The following is a 15,582-nucleotide window of genomic DNA, read 5'->3' as shown; positions in this document are numbered from 1 at the left end:
AGTGGTATAAACATACACACGACAATTTGCTTGCTTGCCCCAGTCGCGCTGTTAACATTGTACACTCGCTGTGTTTCGCAAGGAGGTGCCGAAAGCGTAGATCCTCTGAAAAGTCTCCGCCATTCCGCCCGCTTTCCTGCTCGCCACGCGAAAACTCAGCTCATGCGCACTTGCGACCAACCTCCGCAGGACATGGTTGATGGACACCACTGATCAGTGATGGACCCTCTCTGCCCTCTCTACAATCTAGGCTCTCTACGATCGAGGCACGATCGACGCGCCACATGATAGCCACCGTTGGAACTATGGGCAGCATAGTGGGCATAGTGCCACTGAGCGCCACTTCCGGCAAAGCGGACGATCGGCGCTCCATATCCGGCAACAGATTTCAAACTTCATTTACGGTTAGCGTCTGCGATTTTTTGTGACGTGCCGCTCGCGCCTCGGTTCGTTTTCGCTTTTTTTTTTTTTCGCGGTGTTCTGGTCGTTTCGCGTGTGCGGGATGCGGTCCCCCGACGCGCGCTAGGACAGCGGCCGGCTCGACCAAGTGACCGCTTCCGAACAACGCCGGAAAAGGAAACGATCGAGAAATAAATTGGTGCTGCCAAAGCCGTCGGCTTAGGCCTAGCGACCCCGCCGCCGCGGTCGAGATGGGCTGTGCTGTGAGTACCGCCGCGGACAAGGAGGCCGCGGAGAGGTCTAAGAAGATCGACAGGGACCTCCGCGCCGATGGCGAGCGACAGGCCAGGGAGGTCAAGCTCCTACTGCTCGGTGAGTGCCGACTGGCGTGCCGTACCGGGGAGTCGGCGGTGCCCGTCGGTTCGACGACCTGTCATGCTCCCGTTTTTGCCTTTCTCGGCCGTTCGGCAGCTTCGGCTTCGAGCTGCGCGGGCGGCAACCGCGAGCCTCACGTTCTTGTCGACCAGGGATGTCGGTTCAAAGTTTACGGAGCCAACAACCGACTTAATTTCGCGGTTATCGGAGCGGCCGCTAACCCTAATCAACCCCTCCCTCGCAACCGGGCGGTGGCAAGACCGTCGCCGGCAACCTGTAGGAAGCGCTAAAAGGGTATCAGTGGCGGGACGATCCTTCGGTCCGATGATTTGCGGTTTTGGAAGCGTCTGTGCAGAACGATACATCGCCGGCAGAGCGGCGGATAAGCGCTGTTTATTCGACTGTCGCTAACGAACGGAAGCCGGCATCATAGGACGCTTCGAAGCCGAGACTGCTGCGAGTGTTTCGAAGCCCGTGTTGCGTCCCGTTGCTTGCCTCTGCGAAAGAAGCATAAAAAAACGCAAAAAGCAAAAAGAAAAAAAAAAAAAAAAAGTGACATCCGCTGTTCGGAGAACCGGAGGCCGTGATCTTGGGATTCCTCTGACTCTCCCCCGCGAGCACCGGCACGCCGATTGAAGCTCGTGCCGTTGGTAGCGCGGGGAGCGGGACGGCCTGCCGGGGATGCTCAGCCGCGCGTGAACACCTACAGTGGGGCCGCACCGTCGGTACTCTGTGCATTTCTCGCTTGGGCAAGCCGGGGCTCGCCGACGGCAGACCCAGCTCTTGCTGGGGGCCGTCTCGGGCAGCAGGTGGGCCATTCTTCGCCTCTTTCAGTGATGTTTTGATGCGCTGGCACGTGGGATGGCAGGAGAGATCGTAACTCGTCAAAAGTACACGAGCTTGAAAGAAGCAAATTCGCCAAAAGAGACGGGGGTGGCGCGAAAACCTTGGATGGGGTTTGCATACAGGCGACGACTTCGTCTGCGGGAGAGGCGAAAACACTCCGGCGGGCATGCACGTACTGGGTCAGCACCAGAGTGGCTGCGAATTACTCCCTGTAGATTGTTTTCACATGACGTCAATCCGCCATTTTGTTGTTTGTTTGTTTTCCCAAACAAATTTAGTAATATGAAGGATTACATCGCAACCTGTTGAGATGTCAGCGCGGTAAGACTTATAGGCTTCCATGCTCCACGTATTTGAGGGGTCATTTAAATCCTTAGAACGCTCGCCTTCGGCACACACCAAACAGCTCACAACAACAAAATGGGGGACAAAATTACGTCATTGAAAAGTCTGTATTTTGTGGAAGAGTGTATTTTGTAAATGTAGCGTTTTAAGCGTGTAGTGTGGCTTCTACACCTGTAAGGTAGCTTGTAAGCATGTTAAGAAAATGTCTGTATTGATGCGATAAATAAAAAAGCAAAATATTCTGCTCTTGCCTATAAGTGTTTCATCAACACACTAACTCCACCCTGTTGCGTCACGCCCCGGGGGTGCTGCTTTGGGCACATTTCCGATCGGGGTGTGTGGGCTGAAGCCGCCATGTAGGCCAGGGCATTGCTGTGTTGTTTTGGAAGAAACTTGACTAACACCTGCCTTCTCGTTGAAGCATTGCGACTGTAGCTGCACCAAAAGAGCCGGGAAAGGTGTCAAGATAGTTTTTCCCGATTTTTCTGAGAACGTGAAAAGGCTAAACCAGACTCCATTTGGCCAGATTTGCTTTTGCGAAAAGCACTCCGAGTTGAATTCATGCAGATCTGTGATTGTCAGATTTATCTTTTTTTGTTTTAACATAGACCTTATATATGAGAGCACCATCTGTAGCACGGAGAGGCAACTAGCCCTCATCGCCATCTTGAAGGATACCACGTCTCTCGCACAAGTCTGCGCACATTTCAGTGTTGCAAAACTATTTACAATACATTCACATTTCGTTGTGTAAAGTCAGATGGAGAGTGGTTTGGTTGCTGCAATAAGTGAATATACTGTATTTGTCTTGTTCTGCCATGATGTCCAGACTAAAGTAGAAGTTTGGGCTAGTTGGTATTTCATGATTAAAGATTAAAACAGCGCAAGGACACGGACAAGAACAAGAAGGTAGACAAACAAGGCGCCTTGTTTGTCTACCTTCTTGTTCTTGTCCGTGTCCTTGCACTGTTTTAATCTTTAATCATGTCCAGACTAAAAGTTAGCCACGATCGGGCTGGCGACTGCCTGTGCGACGTGGCAAGGTTGCTTGACGTGAAGCTTTACTAGTGTGGGAAGTTCAGTTGGTAGACGTGCAAGATACGTAAAACTATGGTCCACGTCTTTGTCTGGCATATTTAATCAGCCGATTAATTACGGCATTCAGACTGCTAAGTACAATTCAAAGCGGTGTTATCTCAATAATTTATTAGTTAATACATGTTCCAATTGTTTTCCAAAGATTGTTCATTTTAGCAAACATTCGACAAGGCTCACAAATATTATTCGTTATTATTCGGCCATTAATATGACCGATTCAGCAATATATATTAGAATTAATTTATGCAGCAGATTTTAAGGTAGGTACTTTATTTGGCATCACAAAAACACAGACACTGTGGGTAAAGACGACGCCTGCACTAGAAGGTCTTGATTATGTATGTGTGTGCAAGTGTTCAATGGCAGAACTTGAAAAACAGCTCGGTGAAGATTGCGATATAATCAAATTTGGCTTTTACATAACGTGCCCAGATATAATGTGCTAGCGTCATCCAGGCAAATGGAAAGGAACTTTGGCAAAGCTGCTTCTAGACATGCAGCCTAGCTGTCTTGAGTTTGGCAGTCGGAAGACTTGCGAGCGCTGCGACTAGCAATTGGCATGGTCACCGGATCGCTACCAACTGTACTGTGTGTTACGTTGGCTCACCGCTGAATTGCCTATGGAATAACAGCCTGATGATACCCTTTCAACTCGCATAGTCACAAACACTCCTATCCTTCACGACAAAGTGGCTGCGAGAACATCACTGGAACACTGAATGTTCAAGGAACCAATGCACTCTCAATAAATGGTAGCACCTAGTCTCTTGTTCTTACTCCAAGCAGAAAGAGAAAGAATTTCTCAGCGCGTGATAAAGAAACGTCAGTTGTATTGCACGTACGACCTCCTCACCACACCACGAAACTCGTACCGGGGCAATTTAAACAAATCAAGAACATCCTTCGAGATCGCATCCGCTGCCCAGTGTGCTCAGCCAGATCAAGCTTTTCTTTCACTGTTTTCAGATTTTTTGAAAGGGGTCTGTAAAAATGTAAAAAAACCGCTAAGTTGTCTGTACCACCCGCGGGCCACGTTTGGTGCATTTTCATGCTCAAACGACCATCTGATGGTTCAAACTGTCGTCCGCTTGTTGGATCAAAAACAGCCTGTAGACCACACATTCGTGCAGTAATACCAATAAAAAGTAAGTCACTTTTTGTTGCTGTAGCTCCAAGTCTAGCTACTTTTGAAAATTTTAACTCCAAACAAAGCCACTCCTTACTCCCCATGGCAGTGGCATAGGCAGAGAGGGGGTTTGGGGGGTCCAAACCCTATACACTGAACTTAATATTCTGCAAGTTCACACCATTCTTTCAATACAATTTATGGAACACTTTTTTTTCTTTTTACTATACAATATTTGTTTAATAAAAAACCAAGAGGGGCATTTTGAGCCCGCATGTAGCCTCCCTAGAACCATAAAGATTATTACTTGGGGAGGAAGAGGGGCAAAGAGACAGGTTGTCTCACCTTGGGGCATGGCAATGCAAGAGGCCCACTTTATCAGGATCATGTAGAGACTAGGAAATGTGGACTTCTGGGAAATGATAGTGCACCTTGCTCTTTGACTATATCTGACAGCAAATGCCAAGGTGCAAGCAATCTTGAGGGTCATGAAATTGGCAGTATTGTGGCTTCAAGGAAAAAGAAGTGAGGCGGAGAGAACTCTGCCCGTAGCTAACATTTTTTATATAAGGTTTTTTTGGGGTTTTCTTGTGTGTAAGTAGAAGTTTACAAACTTAAGGATTTCTGGTAAGGCACCATACGTTGAGTTTGCAAACACAGCTTCACTGGGGTAAAGATGTTTTAAGTGAAGATCTTCGTAAGTGGGGAGTATTCTATGGGTTTTTATATGAGGGCATATGTAGTCAGGTTGTCTGGAGTAACTGGATGATGTCATTTGCATTTTTATTTGTTAATGTCGCTAGTGTTACCTGTGGCTGATGTTTGATCTTCCTGAGATGAAAAGTTAATTTGCAAAGAACTACAAACATTGTGAAGTCACAATATGTGCAACTTGACAGTGTAATAGTCAACACCAGAGCTAACAGACGACTGTCTGTTAGCTCTGAAGTTGGGAGTCTGTGAATGGACAGGATCGCAACGCAACCCATAAACTGCTTCAGCTGTGACTTGGTCCACTTCGGCTGAGGTCTCCCTGCACACTTAACAGGTTGCTTTCTTGCACAGCGTGCTGAAATATAACGTTGTCTAAAATATTTTTTCGGTGACTGTCATTTTGTGGCAAGAAACATTGTGACGCTTCTTATCGACTGCAGCTGTCTGGCTTTATCCACAAAACACGTTGCTAACGGCTATTGGCAAGTGCAGGCACAGATTGGCTGTCATCTAGGCCGTGGTCTTCGCTGCTGAGGTTAGATGCATCTCTCAAAGCATCTGTATAAGGTGCAATGTAGTCGAGATCTCCATCGTCGCTTTTGTCTTCTGGAAGTAGGTGGGTTCTCAGTCACTGGGCACCGTAGAAGGTCACACTGTCCATGGTCTCTGAACAAGACATGTGCAAGAGTCCCAAATTAAGTTATTTTGTGGCAGGAGTCTATGTCGCTCACCACATGGTCCTAATGCCGAATTTAGTGAATTTGTGACAAACTAGTAAAGCATTACATGGTCAATATAACAGGGCTTTTCTCAATAAGCGTATCAATATGCACTTTCTAATCTGTGTTCAGAAGGAATAGAAACTACAATGTAATTGTACTTACCTTGCTTTTTGTAAGGATCTGCAAACTAATCGCTGCACATGCTTGACATCATACGACCTTCAAATAGGGTCAACTGCTGCCCGCCTGATATTCTCTCCTAAATGGTGCTAGCTGCCCAAGATGCATTGCACCATCTGTCACGACAGCCAGCGTCGGTGTCTGTAAAGGTCTTACTGCTATGCAGGAACAGCATATTTGGAATGTTGCTAATTCTCGATACATGGCGTCAAAGGGGGTTCAAAGACTCTTGCTGTGAGGATGCTCTCTGAAGAGGAGCGTGAGCTTGCAAGGGGGGTGGAGGGGCGGGACGCTGGCGGAGTTGACCTTACGTCTCTCTCCGGGGGATTCTCCAGATTTTTATTTATTTATTTTAATACCTTCAGTGCCGTACGGCGTAACAGAAGGGAGTGGGGGAAAAACAAAAGTACAAAAAATATAATTCAACACATATTAGTTAACATAATAGTTTTCAATGGCAGACTTGAATGCAGGAGCGCCTGTGATTGTGGCGATGGAGGTGGGCAGGTGGTTCCAGTCATTAGTAGTCTTTGGGATAAAAGAATAAAAAAAGTGCTTCGTGCAACTGAAAGGCACACTGACTTTATGGTGATGATCATTTCGATGGGACACATATGATGGTTCAGAAAAAAGCTCTTCTGTTAGATGCTGGTTGCGATGATAAATTTTGTCAAATAAGGACAAACGAGATAATTTTCTACGCAATGAAAGATTCGGCAGATGTAAAGTTAGTTCAGTGATGTGATTGCTGCACCAATTGCACCAAACTGCGCCAAGGGGCTAACCCTGCTACATCCTGCTGCATTTTGCCAAAATATGGGTAATCTACGCCAAGCCTGCGCCAAAGAACCAATTTCGGTCGCCTTTAAAACCGAAGCTAAACGGAGTACCGTAATTGAGCATGCGTGTGTTATGTGGTGCAAGCAGCCGTCCGTTTGCTCTCTCGTAAGTCTTAAATTAGAAATTACAGAGAAGATGCAAGCGAGCTGGTGAACTTTCAACATCGTAAAACCCGAGACGTAGGACAAAAGGAGAAGAAAAAAAAAGGGGGACAACACAGACACAGGTGTTGCCCCCTTTTTTTTTTCTTCTCCTTTTGTCCTACATCTCGGGTTTTACAATGTCATAAGTCTTGTCTTGCGCCTTTTTTTTTTCAATGATAGACGCAGGTTTGTGCGGACGTTCCGACGCTAGCGTGCCGGGTACCAGCCATGTCGTCGTGTTGTGAAACGAAACCACATTTTTGCGCTGCGGGAGTTATTTTGTGAGCTGAAGCACTCGCTCCTGAAAGCTACGGCCGTGGGAAAACTATATTTGGTCCCCGCCTTTCAGCCACTGTGGTCGCGCGACGTCGGGTGTTGCCGTCCCCACGTCGCTGCAGATATGGCGCTTTCTAAAACGAAGCTAAGTACCGCCACATGTTCATCAACATTCCTGTTCTTGTTTAAATAATACGTTACTACAAAAATCCATCTTTAACTCAAAGTCTGTTGTGTCGAAGTATTGATTACATAGGTTTTTCTCGGTGGGCTTTCTTTCGAGAGGGACCTTGGTACATGAAAAATGTGCCACAAAAGCAAGTTGGTGAAGAGAAGTAAGCTAAAGCAAAGAAGGCAATGTCTGAATGCTGAACCCGCACAGCGCTTGATTGTCTCGAGTTCAGTCATTGCACAAAGCGCTCCAAGAACTTTTTGGCCCTGGCTCGCGATGTCTTTGCGCTCAGGTTCTTTTTGTGTGTGTGTGAGTGTAAGTGTGAGTGTGTGTGAGTGAGACTTGTACCCCTTTTTGCCAGCCTGGCAATGGCAAGCACGTGCCGCTGGACCATTTTTTGTCTCATGCTGGACAGTTACAATTTGAGAATCAGTTGGTGACGGAGCGGAGTGGCATGGTTTCGGTTTTTATCGAACAGCCCCTTGCCTCCACTCGCGTGATGAGGCACGCGCAGCTGCAAGCCTGCCGAAGTTGCCCTCACGTGCATGCGAACATGATTGCACAACAGAGGCACCAGCCAGGACACTTGAAATCAATTGTTGTAAGTTTGCTTACTTTTGACGAAAATCTGGCACTTCGGGAACCAGTAAAATGGTGGCAAGCGGTTTTTCGGAATTGCTCAGCAACGCCTACAGCACTGTGCACTTCTGGGATGTCTCAGCAGTAAAAACACAAGTAGCGAGTTCTGTCACAACACGTCACATTTGAACACAACACAAAGTGCCCTTCGTTTCTACTGCAGCACTCGAAACAAGCATTTTTATTTTTCTAGGAATATCTGCTCCAAAAGCCACTTTTGCTGCACCAGAAGCACTGTTCTGGTGGCTCCAAAGGCCACAATTGCTGCTTCAAAACATTGTTTTGGCTGCTCCTAAACGAGTTCCAAAATGGCTTAGGCCAATCACATCACTGTTAGTTTCATGAATCATTGGAGAAACGTGAAAAATTAGACACAGTAAAACGTGTGCCACGATTCTGTACGGATTCAATTTTATTAATAAGAAATTTGTGGCCTGGGTTCCACACTGAACTTGGGTTTTTACAGGCTTGGGTTCTCAAGCAATGGATTTTTTGTTGCGCTATTTATGTGAAATGAGACGCAAGCACTGATAATGGGGGGGGGGGGGGGTTTATAATATGGGGAGCATGTATGTAGGGTTAGGGGCCCTCACAGAAGTGGAAAGCCTAATGTATAGCACCTTCAAGCAGCTTAAAATCGAGGCACTGGGCATAGTGGCAGACTAGTGAAACATCAACATTTTGGGTGACTTCTCGAAGTAACAGAGCGTGCAAAAGGCTATAAAAATATATTAAATCTAAGTTGATGAAAATGTAGTGGGAATTATACAGGCTCCTAAGCTAACCTTCAGTGGTAGATACCTTCAAAGGCTATTTCAAAAGATTAAGAAACCAAACAGGTTTCAAAGCGGTTGGTCACTTTTTAGAGCTTTAGTTGGAGTATTTTCTTTTGATTACATAGTTCCACCCAAACAGACAGATTTCTTTCGTAGATGTTTACACTCCATTATTTTGGAAACATGCTCTAAAACTCTGTATGCTGTTGACGGGTCCCATGTGTATAGCTGGCCTACGGACGCTCATGTGGCAGGCTCAAATCCCAGAAAAGTGCAGAGAAGGCCGAGATTTTGTTCCACATCAAGAGGTTCCCAGGCGGTTCAAATTAATCATCAGTCCTTCGCTGGGTGTGCCAGGTGCCCTTCTTTGGTTTGGCCCTAAAATCTGCAAATTTGACTGTTCTCGTACGCATGAGTTGTGAAGCAAACCGATCACAGTATCGCCCCACATTGGGCGCCGTTGCGTTTGGTTTGCCTCGCTGCACACCCAACCCCACGGCCTAAGGTATATATAGGTGAGGACACACAGCACGCAAATGCCGAGATGCGATTGTCCAGATGAAGTCCTATAGGCGCGTGCTCGAGTAGCCTGAGTCGACAGAGTCTCTGCAGTCCAGATGGTGCAACTGAAGAAAAACCGCGCTCTTTCCACTTGGAGCGTCTGCTCTGACTTTGACGGACGCTGGCTCAAACACCGCACCAGAGATCCCTATACTTGAGCGCATTCATAAAACTGTCCTTGCCGCCGTTGAGGCACAAAACTAGGATTAATGACGAAGCAGTGTCTGAGCAATGCGTGTAGCACAAGTGCCAAGATCTACAGTGTTATATATGTACTAAAAGGTAGCGCCACCTATGTTGCATTAGCCCTACTGGCAACTGTAGCAGAGCTGGCAGAGCCAATCGGACGCCATTAGAACAACAATAAAGGAACACGTTATGTAAATCCAACGCCATCCTGTCGATCCAAAACACTTAGAAGAACCCACGCATAACATGGTGTCAGAAGTGGAGTAAGCAAGTAAGCAGCGTCTACCACAGAAGCGATGGCGGTGTTTTTTCCGCCCATTCAAGCCCTCTCGGCAGCCGCCAACCTGGCAGAGGACTGGAGCGACTGGAAGAAGAGCTTCACGATCTACGAACGTGCAACAAAGTACCACAAGGAAGACGACGAGACATGGATTGCTCTGCTGCTACATGTTGGAGGCGCGGAACTCGTGCAGAAGTACCACGCATTCACATTTCCGGCGGCGCAGCAGAAGTTCGCCGATGTTCTTCAGCGTTTCGACGAGCACTTCGAAAGGTACCGCAACACAACACATGCATCCTACGTCTTCCATAACTTGAAACAGTCGAAAGACCAAGCGTTCGAGGCCTTCGCTCAAGCCGTAGAAAAGCAGGCAGATCAATGCGCTTTTGGTGAAGCTCGCAACCGTATGATCACCGACCGCCTCGTTCATGGAATAAATGACAACTCGCTGAGAGAACGCTTGTTGCGCGAGAAGAAACTTACACTCGACAAAGTCAAGGACCAGTGTATGGCAGCGCAACTTTCCAGAACGTACGCCCAAGAGATGCAGCCACAGAGTCCGAAGGTGTTCGCAATACATCGCCGCGGTCCACCAACTTCACGGCAGTATGACGCTACGCGGGAACCAAGTGAAGGAGCGCCCACTCACCGCCAGCCACCGCAGCCTCGTCACAACTCGCAAAGAACATGCTCCAGGTGTGGCCAATTACACCAGCCACGACAGTGCCCAGCATTCGGACAACAGTGTTACAACTGTGGCAAGCCCAACCACTATGCTGCGTTGTGTCAGCAGCAACATCAGCCTCGTCCGTTGCAGTCGCGTCATGCCCACATCGTGCTAGAGCTGCAGGAGGACGCACCTCTCTCCTTGGATGTGCTGACTGTTCGCACCGTTCAGCACTCTTCTTCATGGAGCCAAAGAGTGAACGTCAGTGGACACGACATTGTGTTCAAACTGGACACTGGATCAGATGTGAACCTAATCTCGACGGAGCAGTTCCAGAAGTTGCCGGATCCCCCACCACTTAACAGCCCTGGTGCTTGTGTGACTACTTACACCGGTGAGCCTTTGCCACTACGTGGAGAGTGCTTTCTAAGATGCAGCGTACCTGGCACATCGGCAACACTGAAGTTCTGCATAGTTGACATGTCAACAGCTGCCATTTTGGGTTTGGATGCCTGTCGGGAGCTGAAGCTAATACAACTCAACAGACTCAAGTGCAACTCGGTTGATGGCACTGCAGGAAGGGATAACACACCAGAAGTATGCTTTCTGGAGCAAAGCTCCTCCATGGCTTTGCCGTCTAAACCCAAAAAGACCCAATCATTGACTGCTCACTCCTGTTATGATCTCTCCCAGTTAGCAAGTGAGGACCAGCCAAGCAATAGGGTGCTGTCGTCTGCGGAGATTCTTCAGCAGATCACGCTGCAGCTAAACGGCCTGATGAACGAGCCAACGCGGCTCTGAACGGAGACATTGCGGCGCTTGCGGAGAGCTCCGGCACCCCGAGGAACGATGCCCTCTTGCGAAGGAACCAGGAGCTGGCCACGAGCCTCGAGTCCCTGCAGCAAGACAGGGACCAACTCGAGTTTCAGCTGCAGGAGCTGAGGGGCAAGCTGACACGGCAGCAGCGTGAGTACGAGCGTGAGCAGCAAGAGCGGGAGGATCAGTCCCGGCGCGAGCTGGGGGCCATCAACGACCAGCTACAAGTGCACATCCAGACCATCGGCATCCTGGTGGCCGAGAAGACGGAGCTTCAGTCGGCGCTCTCCCAGAGCCAGGAGACCGCCAAGCAGAAGGCCGTGGAGACGGAAGAATTGCAAGGAAGACTGAAGGCAGCTAGAGAGAAAAACACGGACTTGGAGCGAAAGTTGAATTCTGTCAGCAGCCAGAGCCAGGTTCAGGAGAAGAGTTCCCAAGAGTACCTCAGGGAAATCGAGAGGCTCAAGACGGAACAGTACAAATCAAGCAAATCAATCGAAGAACTGAAGCAAGAACTTTCTGAGTTGAGCAACAAGCTTGGCAAGAAGGCGAAAGACGATGAAGCCCTGCAACAGGAGCTTGGCGACGTCAAGAAGGAGCTGTTTATGCTCAGCAGCTCGGAGGCGCTCAGGCCTCTGACAATGTGCACAGCCAGTTGGAGGAGCTCCACCAAGAGAAGTTGGACATGGAGAAGAAAGTCAACAAGTTCAAGGATGCCATGGAGCAGATTGCAGCAGAAGAGCAGCAGATGTCCTCTCACTACCAGTCGTACGTGGACCGGCTCTCTCAGCAGCTGGAAACAAGCAAGGAAACGGTGGAGGCACATACCGCAGAAACCGCTACCACCTGAGAGAAGCACACCTGCCACCGAGGGATCGAGAGGCACCACCCCAAGTGCAAAGGAGTGTGGAGGATCTGTGCCCATTGTCTGACTTAGATGAAGACTCCTCCCGGGCAGTGAATATACCATGTGATACCAGCAGTGGACCGACAACCTCAGGTCACACACGTTCAGGAAGACAAGTCCGTCCTCCAAACCGCATGAACTTGTAAAAAAAAACAAAAAAAACAAAAAGGAAAAAGGGGCGTGTTATATATGTACTAAAAGGTAGCGCCACCTATGTTGCATTAGCCCTACTGGCAACTGTAGCAGAGCTGGCAGAGCCAGTCGGGCGCCATTAGAACAACAATAAAGGAACACGTTATGTAAATCCAACGCCATCCTGTCGATCCAAAACACTTAGAAGAACCCACGCATAACATACAGGACATGGCACAGCCAGAGAACGGCTTTCCGAACAGGCCATGGGAAACCAAGCCTGCAACCGGCTGCCATTAGCCACGTATCGAAGAGCCATCTAGTGGCACCACTTGCAACCGTGGCGAGGAGAGGACCTTATCTGGCAGCTGCAATGCGCACGGTGTTATGTACATACCTGTCAAGTCTCCCGCACTACCCAAGAGATTCCCAGATTTTGACCATTCATACCATGTATTGTAAATAAAAAAAAAAAAATCTCCCAGAAAATACAAATTAACCACTCCGGGCTTAGGAAAACGCAGTGGGCCCCTCTTTCTATCCGAGCCCTGGTCTTTGTGTGGCCACATTCTGCATAAAATCCTATTTTATCTAGGGACTTTAGCCATTTCAAGCTAGTTGGCTTGGAATGGATTCTCTTAGTTGTTTGTCTCTTTCATTCTTTTTGTCGTTAGTGTGTTCCTTGGCATGAGCCACTTGGTAGGTCCTAAAGGTGGAACGGTTGCATCATCTTGCACCAAACACATTTACCTGCACCATTCTGTGACATGTTGCGGAAACTGCACCGCAACCAGTACCTCGCGCCATTACGTACCAAATAGAAAAACGAGTGCAAAAAGAAAAATTGTATTTTGTTTTGGTTTCGGTTTCTATCGACTCTATGGTAACAATGAGCGCGTTTAGCTTGGTCGGCCTTGCAATCCTTTGTTCTCTTTATTCTCCCTGTGTATCCCGAGTCGGAAGTGCGCGAAAAAACTCGGGGGTCGGATTCGAAGTGCTACATTACCTGCGACTGGATTGTTATTCTTCAGCCATCAGTGGTTAAGCAAGTCGGCCGAGGTGAGGTCGAGTCATTATGCGTCAGATTGCCTGAGGCTCTGCTGCCCGGGATCTGGACATCAGCCAGTGTAAAACAAATGAGCAAAAGATTCCTTTTAGTAGTTCATCGTTAGAAGTTGGAACCGCCAGCCAGCAGCTCTCACGCGAGCGGTAGATCTGCTCGGCGTACTTTAACCTTGCTCCTACTTATCACTTAGAATATGATAAGTCCGTTAATCGTAGTCTGCTGCTTCAATATTGAGTTGCACAATAGTATAAACTTTAAATTTGTTGTCCTGTTCCTCTGCACAACTTCACGTCCGTTGCTTACGCTCACCTTGTGGTTCGCACATATAATTACTATCTCAAGCACGTGTGGGTTGTGCGATAAGCAGTGCTGGTTTGAATTTTGAGCAGCTGAGGCCACTCAGAAAATATCAAGGACACTATCTTCAGAAACATGGTACTTGCTTTTTGGTTCTCATAAAGGCTCACAAAGTTTTACGTTTTCTCATGTGTTACACTGTTCTCCCATCTAGCTAGGTCCCTAACCACTCATGTTTGTCTGTGCTGCCAAGCACAATTGGAATTGCTCCCGTGCTTGTCTAAGACACAAGCTAAAGTGCAATGAAAACTGATCTGAGCTGCTCCTAGCCTGCTCCAGAATGTAGTTTTAGCTGCTCCCAACCTTATCCAAAACAGCGGTTTCAGCTGCTCCCGTGGCTGCTCCCAAGTACAGTTCATGAGCTCCCCTGTAGGTCTATATGTATATCTTGCAGCGTGCTAGAAATAACATGGAGCCTTGGGTTTCAACAACAAGGAACTACATTTAATTGGACATGGATAAGATTAATAACCATGATCTTGAGGCTTGGTCATCGGCTGCCACCTCTGTTGCACCTCTTCAAGGTTGTCAGTGGTTTGGAACTGTTGGCTGATTCACTTGACAGACTGATCCGCGGACAGATTGATCACGTGACGACATCCTCGCGGTTTGTCCGTCTCCCAAGCGTGTCCACACGAATTAGATGACGAGCAGGACCAAACCTGTTTGCGACCCCACAGTGCCACAAAACTCCAACATCGCACGATTGCCTTGTGACACCATTGTCCAAAAATGAAATCAATGTTTGCTACTGCGAAAAAAAATGGTGCACCGCTGTTGGGGCATGACAGTGACACAAGCATGGTCCTGCTCGAGGGGGCTTCGGTGTAGAGGCGACGAAGGCCTGGGCTCGCGGAGGGGCGTTTGGAGATGCCTTCACATACTCCGCGCTTGCGCACAGTTTTTCAATACACCACTGCCGCAAGAAAGGTCTTGCTGGGTGAAAGGTCCATTGAACAAGCAAAAAAGATTGCAGCGTGCTAGGCGAGTTTTGACGGAAGTACTTGACACGGACTTGGACCGGAACCTGCGTTGCGTCAGCCAAGCAAAGTTTCTGCAGCTTCTTTGATGCTTAAAATCAAGAATCACGGGACAAAAATAACCAGCAAACTCGCAAAACACAATATTATTCTATCTTCGTTTTAATCATTCAAAAACAAAAACTTTGCGTGACTACATGCTTTTCAAGTCAAATCACTTGCCGAAATTTTGCAAGTAAAAAGGTGCTCGGCCATTTCACTCTGCACATCTGCGGAGGAGGCACGGATCACAGGAATTGGTGACGTGATGGTCACATGGTACACCGTCGGCTACATGCAGCAGCAAACATAAAAGTTTGTCAGGGACATGGTAGCCGCCGCAGCTCCCAAAGGACACAAATTCTTGGACAATTTTTATGCTAAGCAGTTTCTCAGAGTGTTCTCGAGAGTGGTGCCACTGCAAAATAATGGTTTTATTAGCACTTTTACTGCAGCCTCTGAAGAAGTTCCTTATATTGGACTCGTGCTTTCTGAATCAGTATCGTCCAGGTGTTGGTGCTAGTGTATAGAACTCGGTTATGCAAGGAGCCATTCCTCCCCATTACCTTGAATGTCCAAGCTCATTGGTTGGCCACTGACAGAATAATGATTACTGAACAAGTGTTGCACAGTACTGTAGCTTCAACTTTAAAAAGGTAATTGTGACGGATGCTCCAACAAAAATGACTGGCGAGGACAGCATTTGTTACGAATAGTCACTTGGACGCAGGTTCTGTTTTCAGTTATCTGCCAAATTAAGGGCATTACTGGTAAAATGAGCACTAAGACAAGTGCAGATGAGGATATTCTTGGTCTCCGTCTGTTTGGGTCAACACACTGTAGTGACCTCGGAAAGCTCAGAGCGGTAGAAAGGAAGAAAAAAGTTTCTCTTTATCTTGATGGCTTGGAAGTAACATCCCATTTGACTGATTTCTTG

General features: G+C 47.8%; 1 protein-coding gene and 1 pseudogene across 1 annotated transcript in view; both read left to right on the top strand.

Annotated features, from left to right (window-relative positions):
- Window positions 1-314: 314 nt before the first annotated feature.
- The window catches only part of LOC8034422 (guanine nucleotide-binding protein G(i) subunit alpha), a 70,702-nt gene continuing 55,434 nt past the window's right edge, over window positions 315-15,582 (top strand). Inside the window, exon 1 of the mRNA XM_029972539.4 lies at window positions 315-771. Coding sequence (XP_029828399.1) covers window positions 651-771 — 121 coding nt within the window. The 5' untranslated portion in view covers window positions 315-650. The remainder of the gene's footprint in view (window positions 772-15,582) is intronic.
- On the top strand, window positions 10,027-12,375 carry LOC115315253 (annotated as a pseudogene).

The sequence above is a fragment of the Ixodes scapularis genome, unplaced genomic scaffold, assembly GCF_016920785.2.
Source record: "Ixodes scapularis isolate PalLabHiFi unplaced genomic scaffold, ASM1692078v2 PGA_scaffold2__306_contigs__length_199485367, whole genome shotgun sequence".
Lineage (NCBI taxonomy): Eukaryota > Metazoa > Arthropoda > Arachnida > Ixodida > Ixodidae > Ixodes > Ixodes scapularis.
This window is presented reverse-complemented; position numbering and strand designations above follow the sequence as displayed.